We start from the raw sequence: 11,351 nt of genomic DNA on the forward strand, positions 1-11,351 counted from the left end.
CCAGCACAACAGCAAAGAGCGCAAATAACGACACCTTTACGTTTGGGACTAAATTTGAAGTATTCCCATACCTTCGATGATTTACGCAAAAATTTGACGTCTACGTATTTTTGAGGTAGACGCGTCGCTACAGGCCTAGTATCCAGACACATTATCCATTCAAAAAATGATCTCATCTTGCTTTGTGAGATGAGTTAGAGTAAACTTATAAACTGTAGGCTGCTATGTGTCTGTATAGATGATACGCGTTAACAGCAGCTCAACTGCGCAGAGGACATTCTCAGTAGTTGAAATTGGATGTGAGCATATGTCATACACAGAACTCAAACAGTCTAAATGCACAGGAAAGGCTGGTGAAAGCCGGTGTAACACAACTCGCATTAATTTTTATATTTAAAAAAAAATAAAATAAAATTGGTGTTTGATTCAACTCTGTCGTTGTTTTTGTTAGAAGTTTGTGGTTTTAGATTGCATGACACTGACATTTGTGCTGGATTGTATGAAGATGCTGGCAGTTTCACTGTATATCAAGTTGTTTTTTTTGCAGGACTCTGCCTTTATTTTATATACAGGTTTTAAAATGGTTTATTGGAATGAATGATTTATTGACTAGAGGGTTTTCTTGGCCCCATAAAATGATTAAGTATATAAAGAAATCAGACTGTATTGCAGATTAGTATTAGTAAGGGGGGTATGCAGTTAGGGCTCCCCTGTCAATACACTACACTCTGCACAGCTTGCCCTGGCCATGGCACTCCTTAAGGCAAAAACATTGCTGCTTATTGAAGAGTTACAGCAGGTGTTTCAGCTATGCTCTGCTTCTGTGCTGAAAACACCGGTATGGCAGTGTTAATAGGAATACACATGATGTGGGGGTGTTACACATCTGTTTGCGTAATAATGAATCCCACAGCTAACCAATGTGCCCATGCCTGTTTGTTCCAGATTTACATAGTCTACAACAAGAGGACGGGGAAGCCTCGGGGCTATGCATTCATCGAATACGAGCACGAGCGAGACATGCACTGTGAGTACCACTGTACAGCATTGAGCCAAAACCTTTATTTATGATCACATGTCCACAAGGACTGACCTCTGTGACATGCAAGGTGGCTCTTCAGTTGAACCCTCTTTCCTTTACTCTATGTAGATATTTATATAATGATACTGGGGTGGCAGCTTTCTCTAACACTCCACTACCTAATAAGCAAATTAATGCTTATGGCATTAAAGGAATCAGAGTACATCTTAAAGACGTATGTTGTACAGGTTGCATGTTGAAATCCGAGTCTGGTGGTTGTGTGATGTGTGTCTGTGTTTGATGCGTGTCATCAGTTGACTGATAGTCAAGAAGGGGAACTGCTTCATTCAGTGGGGCATCATGGGAAAAGTAGGAGGACTGTCTTTCATCTGTGAAGTTGAACATCTTTGCCTGTCAAAGGGCACATTGTCTTTTAACTGTTAGGCGTTGTAGCTCTGTGGAAGAGCAGCTCTCCTGGTTGGACTCTTAATGGTAAGCACAAGGTCAGACTGGTCACCAAGCAGTGAATGGGTTTTATTTTCTTTTTTCAACTAGAAATGTGTCATGGGCTGTATGGAAACCCATCTTTTTGTATGACTAGGTATTGAGCTTGTTTGTCTAGTTTTTATTGGTGGTCTTCAACCCTGGTCATGGTGAGATTAGTTCAACGTCACCACACTAGTGAGATATTTTAAGCTGCTGGTGATGCTACAGTGAATAACAGAGTACTGTCTTATTAGACAAGTGAATGGTGCCATCTAACACAATGACACCATTCTGGGATATTTGTGCCATCAGCTCTTCAAGACCAGAGTTGCTAAATCACAGCAAGCATGTAGTCACAGCAGGGGGTGAACTGAGGGGGGATGTGGGGCTAAACAGTATATTAACTGTGTGTTGTTCTCATTGCCACTGCAGCCGCCAATCTGTGATGGCTATTGGCCAGAGCTGGCTGGCAGATGATGATGGTTATGATACATCTACACCCTACTACCACAGCTCAGTATATGGTTGGTATAATGGGTTTGTATGATGGGTAAGATTTCTTTCCACCCTCCATCTCCTACATAGGGAAGAGGAGCTACGTTCAATGGGTAAAGCGTATTTCTATGCAAGCCCTAAAGAGCTTTCAGTGCAATTACTACTACTTGGATCTTAGGCTTTGACCATTGAACGCACCCCTGACTACTAGAGTATTAATGTTGCCCAATGATTCTGCCCTTTATGTGAAAGCCACCTCAGGTCACTGAGGGATCACACTTTGCAGTAGCAACATAGCTGTATAGAGGGCCACGAGGTCAGTGAACAGGAAAGACAATCCCACCGGCTTCTGGTGGAGGTTGTTGTGATTAATGCTGTGCAGGTTGACAGAACTTGTTGCAGCTCTTCAGAAAAATAGTCCTATTGCTTAGTAATACATTGCAGTAATGTGTAAATATATCTTGGCAGAGAAGGCACTTGTCTAAAGAATTCACTCCTATCATATAGAGCTTGGAAATTATTTATTGTCCTTCAAATGTTGTGATAATGTTTTAAAGCAGTGCAAAAACACCTGAATGGTCAAATCAAGATTTAAACTAATGTAATAATGCGGGGCTACACCGCTGCTTAAACCAAAAACAAGCCCGAGTCACTTCACTTAACACAGAATGCCTCAGAATCTGTGCTGACATTTCACACCACAAAACTTTATGGGTCTTTTAGTATTTGAAACACTTTAAATGAATAAAAATCCTAAATCCGTTGAGTGAAAAACTCTTTAGTGTTCATTAGTAACAGTGTCACTGTTGGTAGCTTCTTGTCTGCAGGTGAGTAACTGGTAAAGTTTTAAAATTATAACACCTCATCATGTCTGTTAGGCTCCAAGGTTCTGCCAAATATCTGTGCTAATTAAAAAGCCATTGCAAGATTTAAATAATCAAAGCTAGGTATTAACTCAACTGTAAACAGCTGCCTGTGCATGTCAATCCATACTGTTGATAAGATTAATACACATTTCTTTGCCACTGCATTCCCCAAACTGCAGTAAGTAGTAGTAAAACCTTAGGAGGCTGGGCAGTTGTATTACTGTAATACAGTTCACAAACCCATTTAATCTAGAAAAAGGTCAAATCTCACCTACGGTTGGTGCATAATACTAAAAACTAATCCATCTGAGCTGGCTTTAATAGGAAAGGCAGATGAGGGGAATTTTCTTGGTAATTCTGCTAAATGGGCTATTCATACATTATTTATTCACTACATAACTTAAGTTAGATACTAGTTACTGTAGCCTTACAGATTAATTCATAACAATAGTATGGTCAAAGAAATGGTTCCTAAACTTTCAGTTTATGACATGTTAGTGAAGTGTAAGACACTGTACGCCCTCAGTTTAATATTTCAGGCCACTTTAGATCTCAGACATAACAGCGTTAGGAACATGACTTCATTGAATTCATGGTACAAAAGTTCTTTCTCATTAGTTGGTTGGGGTTGTGATAACACAACTCCTGAAAGGAAGGTAGCCAGTTCCTTTTTTTTTTTGTTTTTTTTTTTGTTTTGTTTTTGTTTTTTTGTTTAATTTAAATTTTTTTTTTTCTTTTTTTTTTTTCTGCTTTTTTCAGTTGGTCAGTTTTGGTAGGACTGGTGGGGGTTTGGTAAGGCCCTATTATTGGATGGGATGTTGTCATCCTTAGTGAACACTGGAAGCGGAGGGGTTCTGGTAAGGCCCCTGATAGAGGTGTTGTGACAGTATGTGCATTCTGGTGCTGAGGGGATTTTGGTAAGGCCCGAAGACTGGGGCAGAGACTTTCATAAGGCCTGTAAGTGAGGGATCATGGTAAGACCATCAACTGTGTAGAGTGAGGGAGTTTGGTAAGGCCCTCAGATTGTATATGTGAGGATTTGGTAAGGCCCTCAGACTGTATGCTATAACTGATGGGTTTTGGTAAGGCCCTCCTCTTGGACTTGAAGGTTTTACCCTCAGGGATCATCATCACATCAGACCAGTGTAGCAGCCAGGATGAGCCGCCTGGATCTCGCCTTCCATCATACAAGATGGATCTAAAGACTGTTGTGTGGTATAATGGGATGAGGTGTGGGGAGTGTACACGTGGTTGGAAATGCTCATACTCCTGGTTGCTTCCATCATGTTGCTCCGTCATGAAGCTTGTAAAAGGTTTCAGTAGATTAAAGCCACTGCAACAGAACAGCCTACTGTCATAATATTGGACTGAAAGTCCTGTACTGTGTTATAGTGCAAGAAAAAAAGAATTTGGCTGACTAGTTATGTGCTGTTCTGTGTGTGCACAATCACTAACACGAAGCACACTGCTTTACTGCTGTGATAGAAATTACATTTCACCTGTATGCAATCTTGGAATATGTATTTGTCACAGCTAGTGAATTCACTGTTACACAATACAGTGACGATAACAGCAGTGCTTCAATTGTAAATAACAACCGTGTCAAGTGTCCCAGCAGGTTGGGTTAAGTTCAGCAACTGTTTTAAGACTGTCACACTAACTGCAGGATGAGTGTTTTAGTTTGCCACAGTCAAACCTGTGTGAGAGATCAATACTTATCAAAATGTCTCGTCATTCTGCGTAATCAGTATTAATATATTAATTAAGAAGCTGCACTCTAAGTAAATTGGAAGTCTAATCCACGCAATTATCCTGCGATTCCTGCCGTTTTTAACCAGAACGACTTAAAATGGCTGGGTAGGTTAATGGTGCAGCTAAAACGTAACGTATCAATCACTCATCGGGTGGAAGGAAGTCTACTCCCATTATCCTTCGGCTTTTACCCAGAGAGCAGCCATCTCGGCCTCGCCTGCTCCTGGTCAGTATAACGATGCACTGTTTGTTTCCTTGGCCACATTGATGTAGTCGTACTACCATCTCACCTCTTGTCTTTCCTTTCCCATTCCTCTTCTCCAGCCGCGTACAAGCATGCGGACGGGAAGAAGATTGATGGCAGAAGGGTGTTGGTGGACGTGGAACGAGGACGCACTGTCAAAGGATGGCATCCTCGCAGGCTAGGTCAGCAGCCTCTTTTGTGTTCAGATTAAGTTTTGATTTCACCCCAGTGTATCGGAGCATCTCTAGTAGCAATGCATCCACACACCAAAGCAGCTCTGTGCTTTTTGATGCAGTACGGTTGTGTCTGAACACAACCTGACTGCAGCTCAAAGGGGTGCGTGGACTTGACACGTTTAACTTTATTTTCCGGTTTTTCTGTAACTAGGTGGTGGATTGGGTGGCACTAGGAGAGGTGGAGCTGATGTGAACATTAAGCACTCTGGCCGAGATGATGCATCACGTTACGATGATCGCCCTCTGGGGGGGTGAGTACTTTCATGGAAGACCTGTGGTTTGGTACAAAAGTGTGTTCTGCTGTGTATAACAGTCTTTGATTTATCCTGCTCATAGTGAACGAGAGCGCGGAGACCGAAGAGAGCGCAGCCGGGAGCGCGACCGGGACAAGGACAGAGAGCGCCGGAGGTCCCGATCACGCGAACGCCGCCGACGTACCCGTTCGCGGGAGAGGGAGAGAGAGAGACCGATTGGAGGGGGAGAAGACGGTGGAGTTAGTAGCCGGCGTCGAGAGCGAGAGAGGGAGCGTGGGGGGGCAACGGGAGGAGACAGTAGGAGTAGAGAGAGGAGTAGAGAACGGAAGAGAAGGAGCAGGAGCCGAGATCGCAAGAGAGACAGGGAGAGAGGCAAGGGACTGGATGGAGAGGAGGTCAGCCAGGGAGATGGTGCCCCTGAGGGTGGGGAGCGTATGCTGGAGGAACATGAAGGAGAAGTGGGGGAGGGTGTGGAGGAGCGCAGAGACAGGGAAAGAGAAAGGGACAGAGACCGCAGGCGCAGCCACAGGGACAGAGAGAGACGCAGGGGAGACCGTGACAGAGACAGGGAGCACAAGAGGGAGCGTGGGGACAGAGAAAGGGGGGACCGCAGAGAGGAGCGCCACGGCTCCCTACGAGACGACCTTGGGCCCCAGGATGACATTGGCAATGAGGATGAGGGAGGAGCACCACCTCACATGGAGGAGTACAGTCAAGACGGGATGATGATGGACCAGCAGTCAGTGCCATCGGGTGACGGCTATGGCTCCAGTGAAAACGGCTACAAGATGGAGGCACCAGGAGATGAGTACTGATATGGTCCCTGTCCCAGCAGGTCCCCACTCAGAAATAAGTTGTTTCATACTTAGACATGGCCCATAACTGCCTATCAAGGCACAGGAAGCCTAAATGATGTTGGGGCTTCCTCAGCACCAGACATCTAGCTAACTTTCTCCTATCTGTAAAGAATCTGTTAAAATAATTCCAATTGATACTGTTGCACACACAGTTGATGCATAACTGATTTGATCTCACTAAAGTTGCAGTTTTCCTGTTTTGCCCAACTAATCCGTGCCACTAAATGTTTTCAGATTACCTTAGTGATTCAAGATGGTTTGTATGTTTTTGTTTTTTTTCACTTTGCTTGGGATGAACTGTGTAAACCAGAGCTCTATTTGTTTTTAGATGGGTAGATTGTGTTGTCTTTTATTTACAGATTCATAAAGCAGTTAGATTGTATGCTCATTTGGACCCAGTGACCAATTTCTGCTCAATGTATGTGAAATTGAAGGAAATGTAGTATTATGTGACATTTGAGGGCTGTTCTGTTTATTCATTCTGGAATAAAAAAAAAGTAAATTATATCTGCTGTTTGTTAGATTTGCATGGTCAACTTGATGTCATGTCTCCACAGCCAGATTTTCATACAGCACAAAGTGTCTGGGCTGTACCGTACCCCAAAAACCATATGTAGTAAGGGGGCCCCTGCAGCTCGAATCTGCTAAACAGGACTACAGCAAGTGAACACATAATAAACCAATAATCACCATGAAACATCCGCAGCTGATTTTAAGACAGTTCTTTTTTGTGTTCAGGTTTTCTGAAACTATATTAAAATATGCAAATTTGGCAGCCTCTACTTAAAATGTGTTAATTTATTTCAAGAATAGAAGTCTGAGAATTGTTTTCATTTTGTCCACACATTGAAGTCAACATTTTTACAGAGGGAATTTGGATATCTTCATTTAGCAGAAAATTATGGTAAACAGCCATTAAAAAAAAATGGATGGGAAGGTTGGATGGAGGCTTAAATATGTTGAAAATGTTTAGTAAAATAAACATGCTTTGTATATCCAACAGTCTGCAAGAAATGCTGTGGAAGAAAAATAGCTCAAAATTGACGTGAGAGAAAAGCGTTTTTTGTGTGTGTGTGCGTGCGTGCGTACGTAGATAGTGATTATATAGTGTGCTTATTATACAGTCCGTACATAGTGAAGCTGCCGCGTCTGCCTGTGCTGCTGATCCTCACTGAAGCATCTCGGTCCTCAGTCCATCGTCTCCAGTCTGCTGACCGTATCATCCTGAAAGATGGACCACGCATCGCTGTAAGCCACATTTTCTGCTCATCTACGCAATTTAAATAGAGGAGCAGCCTGGACGCGGAGGAGCTCACAATGATGTCCTCTTACTACCACCCTGCCAAGGAAGCAGACATGGCGGCCATGACAGAGCCGCTCTGCCTGGAAAGAGGTAATGCATAGTGAGCCGCACAGCTTCATAATCTCCTGGCTAATATCAGTGTATGTGTCTTACCTAATGACAATGACCACAACCAACGGTGTTTTGTTCTAACGTTATTATACAAACTACAAATATTTTTGACCTTATGTTTGAAATGGTTCGGCGCGCGCCCCCCGCTCGTTTCTTTCTCGTAGTAAACGTCATTAGCTGGAATCCATTCACAGTGAGCCAGCTAGCGTTAATGTTTACATCCTTTATGGGCAACACGCTCGGAATGCCCCTGCGCACGGATTGCTATCGTACGGTCCTTGACAATATATGATTTAACTTTTGTATCGCGCTGGGGGTGGGGGGGGTAATAAATGGGGGGGTAATAAATGTGCCGCTGCCACACTGTGCAACGGTGTGAGTAGAGCCCGTGCCCCGGACGCGGCTTGCCGCTTGAGTGCGTTATAGGTGCGGTCAAGCACGGGCGAAACAGTCCCGTTACACGGGGGTTTAAATGACGGAGGAGCGAACTCCACTGTCAGTATGATGTCATCTAACTGTTTATGTGGCTCGTGATTCCAGGGGTGGATCCAGAGACATAACCATGGGTTGTAGGGAGACTTTAAATGGTAAATGGACCTGTCCTTGTATAGCGCCTTTCTAGTCTTCCGACCACTCAGTGCTTTTACACTACATGTCACATTCACCCTTTCACCCATTCGAACCCAGTTGGCAACAGCAACCATGCAAGGTGCCAACTACTCATCAGAAACGGAAAATAAGGGCATTCACACACACTCATACACTGATGCACAGCAGGGTTCAGTATCTTGCTCAAGGACACACAAATATTTTTTTTACAATTTCGTTGGCTCTCTCTACCGATTTAAAATCCAACAATTCAATCACATCCTTGGATTCATTTTTGCAACCATGGAAGATGGAAAGGTTTACATTCAGCAACTGGGAATATTCCATTACTTTTGATTTGAACAAAAACACAACGGTATTTTTATTTTAAACTGGTGGCCAGCAGCTGGCGAGCTGGCATATTTTCATATATTTGAGGTACAGTAAAAGCAGGTACAAATATGGAATTTTATTGTTGAATTTCTCCAAATTGGTGCAGTAAAAATGCTTGATATTAAGTATACTTGTAGTCTTATATGTGTAGAAGTCAAATATACCATCCATAGCCAGGAATTATTGAGCAATATGTTTTTACAGTACCTCAAATATTTGAGGAAAGATGCCCTTGGAGTTTTGGGTTTTGGGCATTTCTCCCAAACATTGGGGCAGTAGAGATGCTGATATTAAGTATGTTTTTTATTCATCATGGTCGCATGAAACACTTTAATGTAACATATTTTATTTTAAATGTAGGTTTGAATTATAGCTTACTGTTCTTAATACCTTTATTTTGAAAACCAGAAGTGAATACGCTGTTTCTCCGCAATTACCATAATGCTGAGAATATAACACTTATATATATATATATATAACACTCGAAATTTAAGTGCGGCTGATTTGACCACGGAGATCGGAGTAACGGCTGGCTTGACCACAGTTAATGAGCCTAGAGGCATACACACAGGAAGCACAACTGCCTGAGCACGAGAAACGTTAAATTTTTTTTTAATTTATGCCCCTTTATGGGCTCCGTAGTGGCTCCGTATCTTTCAAAGATCCAGATCTGAAGATCTGATTTAACTACCATATGACAAGAATCTGAGATGCCTCTGTATCCCCATGGTTCTTAGTTCCTACTTCATATGATACAACTTGAAAATGACTGTAAATTAGTAAATTAGTAAATTAGGATGGGTGAGCTTCACAGGCCAGTGCATTTTAGTGTGTAACGTTGCTAAGCAGGTGTCCTTTACACTGATCAGCTATTGATCTGCATTTACAGAGTGTGTGAACATACAACTGGAGGCCCTTTTAACTGCAACACCAAGACACTCCTGTCCAGATAGTTTAAGTTAGTGAGTGTGTGTGTGTGATTAACCAACTCCACCTGGTCTCATTCCCAAGTTGTAAAATACTGCAGCTAGGTCAGTGGCCCTCTGCTTCAAAACATGATACTGTAGGTAGGAACTCTCTCAGTCTGTGTTCTTGTGTATTTGTGAAACATCATCTGTTGCAAATTAAGTACTGTCCTGATGCACAATTCAACATTTTGCCAGTTAAATTCACAGAACTGTTCTTGAAATGCACTTTTTACCAGGGATGCTGCATTTGGAACTTGCCAGCACAGATATCCCAGCATTCATTTCAGCATTTAAGCTTGAAACCCCAGAGAAAGAGGCCAACAGAGTATTTTACAATTCTTGTATGTTATTTCAATACTAAATTCCCTTCTGAGAACGTTTGAATATTAGTATGAGGGCTGTGTTGCTTATTTATGGGAATTATATTGTATTAAACTATTCAGATTTTACCACAAAGTTTGGCAAAACCTGATTTATTCATACATCTTTAATTGAAGCACATATATGTAATATTCAAAATTAACATTAATGGAATACAAAATGTGATAAAAATGAGCACATAAAAAGCTCAAATGTCATCCTGGAATTGTGCATTAACAAAAACTTATTTATTTGGTTTTGAATTAGTTATCCAACATTTTGAGTTCTAAATAAACTGTTTGGTTTTTTTTTTTACATTAACTAAAGAAAAAACGATTTAAACAGTGGCCACACATCAGTACTGGTCCATCGTCCTCCCGCCTCTAAGCAGTGGTATGCAAAATGTGGGTGTTTGTGCATGTGTGTGTTGCTTTGACTGCTTGTGGCCATGTGCCCAGGCCAACTCATTGGCTAATGCCTAATGTAAGATGAGAAGGTGGCAGAATAACATCCAGAGGCATTCTTATATCCCAGCTGTTTTTCTTTTCCCTTTTGCAAAACTGAATAGGATTGTGTCCCTGTTTAATAGCCGTAGGGGTGGCAACCAACAAGGAGACATTTTTGATTTGACAGACCTCAGGCTTTCAGCCACAGCGTGTAAAACACTCAGCAGGCTGTGGGTATTTGGGAATTAAACACACTTGTGAGCATATTTTGGTTAGTTTTCTGTTAGTTTTTTTAAATATCCTAAATAGAGTTAATATGCCCTGCATAATATTGTAGTTGTTTTTTTTCCACGTTTGCTTTTTTTACAATTTTATCAGGGCGGTATGTTTGTCCCTGTGCTTATGCGTTCTTTCAAGAAGACAGAATGACACTCAACACTTGATGGTACTTAATAAAGTGCTAATAAATGAACCCACCTATTTACCCCACATTGAGCAAGATGAGGTGAAACAATTTAGCTAATTTTGGCCTGATGAAAAGATAAGCCTCTTGGGGCACAGGGGAAGTCATCAAAACATCTGCTGTTAACCATTAAAAGCTCCCTGTGCTCCACTGATGCCAGAGTTGTTTTAATCTCTTCTCACTGCTGATGCAATTCATTCACAACAACTCTATGATTGATATAAACGTGTGTGAATTCATATTGTGGTGAACTCATGGTGACAGTTTTCTTTTCTTTTGAGCAGGCGCTTTATTGGCAGAAACAAGCAGAGCATCACTTTACAGTAGAACGCTCATACACTCACCCTAGAGGGAATGTCACTGATAGCGCACCTAACAACACATATGGTTTAACACCTCTGCTAGTAATAAATACATGTACTACAGGGACATGGCAAAATACACTGTAGAACACACTAACTTCATTAACATTGCAGGAATATGTATCAACAGAGTCCATCACCCACAA

General features: G+C 42.0%; 1 protein-coding gene across 1 annotated transcript in view; it reads left to right on the top strand.

Moving 5' to 3' along the window:
• snrnp70 (small nuclear ribonucleoprotein 70 (U1)) overlaps positions 1–6,718 on the top strand; it is a gene marked incomplete at its 5' end in the record, with an annotated part of 7,836 nt that extends 1,118 nt beyond the window's left edge. Inside the window, 4 exon segments of the mRNA XM_035654645.1 lie at positions 946–1,027; positions 4,945–5,046; positions 5,252–5,351; positions 5,437–6,718. Of these exon segments, the coding sequence (XP_035510538.1) occupies positions 946–1,027; positions 4,945–5,046; positions 5,252–5,351; positions 5,437–6,169 (1,017 nt within the window).
• Between the last annotated feature and the right edge of the window lie 4,633 nt (positions 6,719–11,351).

The sequence above is a fragment of the Morone saxatilis genome, unplaced genomic scaffold, assembly GCF_004916995.1.
Source record: "Morone saxatilis isolate NCDOM2014 unplaced genomic scaffold, NCSU_SB_2.0 Contig14, whole genome shotgun sequence".
NCBI classification, from domain to species: Eukaryota; Metazoa; Chordata; class Actinopteri; family Moronidae; genus Morone; species Morone saxatilis.